General features: G+C 59.2%; 1 protein-coding gene across 1 annotated transcript in view; it reads right to left on the bottom strand.

Moving 5' to 3' along the window:
* Nucleotides 1-219: 219 nt before the first annotated feature.
* LOC104404196 (pregnancy zone protein-like) overlaps nt 220-2,149 on the bottom strand; it is a gene marked incomplete at its 5' end in the record, with an annotated part of 3,496 nt that continues 1,566 nt past the window's right edge. The window contains 7 exons of the mRNA XM_010012571.1: nt 220-251; nt 700-741; nt 878-980; nt 1,087-1,155; nt 1,277-1,367; nt 1,446-1,570; nt 2,053-2,143. Of these exons, the coding sequence (XP_010010873.1) occupies nt 220-251; nt 700-741; nt 878-980; nt 1,087-1,155; nt 1,277-1,367; nt 1,446-1,570; nt 2,053-2,143 (553 nt within the window). The remainder of the gene's footprint in view (nt 252-699; nt 742-877; nt 981-1,086; nt 1,156-1,276; nt 1,368-1,445; nt 1,571-2,052; nt 2,144-2,149) is intronic.

Below are 2,149 nucleotides of genomic sequence, written 5' to 3' on the forward strand. Positions count from 1 at the left end.
CAGTGGTACCATGTTAGGGCCAGGGAGGGGAAGCACTGGGTCCTGGTGGGGTGGGAGCTGCTGGAGGGAGGTGTGACCAAGTACAGAGGGAGCTGCGAGCATCTCAGCTGTGCTCTGCCCCCCTGGAGGGGCAGGGTGGGAGCAGGGGCTGTCCCGGTCCTCGGTGGCTGAGGGAGCTGGGATGAGTGGAGGGTTCCAGCTGCCGGGCTTCAGGCTGTGCTAGAAGTTTTCCTGCTCCTGACCATCAGTCTCTTCAACATGAGACAAGGGTGTGCTGAGAGGAGAGACCCCGCTGCCCCCCGGCTGCCCCCTGGCTGCCCCTGTCCCTCCAGCTGAGCCCCATCCCTTGGAGCTCAGTGTCTCATCCCCTCTATGAGCCCAAATCCACAGATGGGGAGCTCCATAAGGAGCACAGGAGGACTGATGGGGGGTCTGAGCCCCCTCAAAGCAGCTTCTCTCTGCACCCCACAGCCTGGGTCCTCCCTGAGCTCAACCCTCCAAAGCTCTGCCCAGCAAGTGTCCATCCATCGGTCCAGGGCTCCAGGCGCCTGCCTGGGCTCCTCCATCCCCACTTCTGACTCATCTTCCCCTGGCTCCAGGGGCTTAGCACAGCCCAGCTTGGCCCTTCAGGGTCAGTGGGTCCCCATCAGGGTCCCAGTGGTGGGGTGACCCCTCTGCCCTGTCAGGCTCAGCCCCTACCTGAGCTGCAGGGTGCACTGTAGGCAGCATCCCTGCGATCACCTGCAATGGGAAGGATGAGCTCAGGGTAAGCTGCTCCCATTAGTGAGCCAAAACTCATTAGAGGGAACCAAAAGCTCAGCCAGGCCCCCTCTGAGCCACTGGTGGCCACCAGGACCACGTGCCCACCAGGGCTCACCCGTCTCATAGTAGTCGTACAGCACCACAGTGGCTGGCTGGAGGTTCCTCACTGGGAAGTCCTGTGTAGCGGTGAAGGTGAAGGTTTCCTCATCCTTTGTCAGCTGTGGAGATATCCCAAGGATGAGGTGCAACCATTCATCCATGATGGGGAACATCCCCACACCCCAGCACACAGGGTCCTGCCCGTGTCCCCATGCCCCATCTCACCTGCTCCAGGTAAATGATCACCTGGTCGGGCTTCACCTCCACCTTCTTCACCAGCTTCTGCCTCTTCAGCTGCAGGAACACAGCTCAGGATGGGCAACAGCTACTCGGTGGGTGCCCTAGCACCTGAGTGAGTGCCCCTCCATGTCCCACTGTGCCTGCCTCAGTTCTGGGGGCAACAGGAGCTTCTCACCTCCACCATGGAGCTCTTGTCTGGGCTGTAGCCAGATGGCAACTTGGCCTCAATGACAACCATGTTGGTGGCAGCACGGTCCCCAGTGTACCTGCAAGGGCAGAGCCCCAGGGTGGAGTTGGGGTCTGCTCCTGACCCACCCAAACCCAGGGGGCAGCTTCAGCCCTACCGTGCCCAGAGGACGAGTTGGAAGTGGGTGTTGGTGTCCCCAGTGCACTCCTTGGGCTCCGTCCCGACGTGGAGGTTGAACATCCCCATGCTTGGAGATGGTGGCACGTTATAGCACAGGTTCAGCTGTGGAGACACAGGAGGGTTAGTTCCACCCAGAGAAACCAGCTGTCTTGGTTAGACTGACTCCTGCTCCTTCTAATCCTCCTCGTGTTCATTCACTGGCGAATCTTAGTGTTAGGAGGAGGATAATGGTACAGGTTCAGGTTAGGGTGGTGGCTGGAAATGTTAAGATGGGAGTGGTAGTAGGGGGATAGTTTCTAGGTCAAATAGTAGGAATAGGGTTGCTACTGGGGGTTGAGCAGAGCAGTTGAGCAGATCCGAGCTGGTTAAAGCCATGTTCAGGCGGAGATCGTTTCTCTGAGGCAGGGTTTGAGCAAGTCAGTTCAGGGTGGTTTGTTCTCAGGCTGAGGGGTAAGGTGGGTCTCCATGGAACTGTGTCTGTTGCTCTTCTCTGGGCTTGCACCATATTTTGGATGTTGGATTTTGGACATTTTGGACTATTTTTCATTCGGACAGTTGGGACGGGGCCCCCGGGTCCTACCAACCTGCACGAGGGCACAGCCCTGCCCGTGGGCTTGCACCATGTATGGCCCCGGCAGCTTGAGAGCCGCCTGCTGCAGCACCAGCCGCCGCCTGCTGTGC

This window comes from Nestor notabilis, unplaced genomic scaffold, assembly GCF_000696875.1.
Source record: "Nestor notabilis isolate BGI_N333 unplaced genomic scaffold, ASM69687v1 scaffold13984, whole genome shotgun sequence".
Taxonomy (NCBI): Eukaryota; Metazoa; Chordata; class Aves; order Psittaciformes; family Psittacidae; genus Nestor; species Nestor notabilis.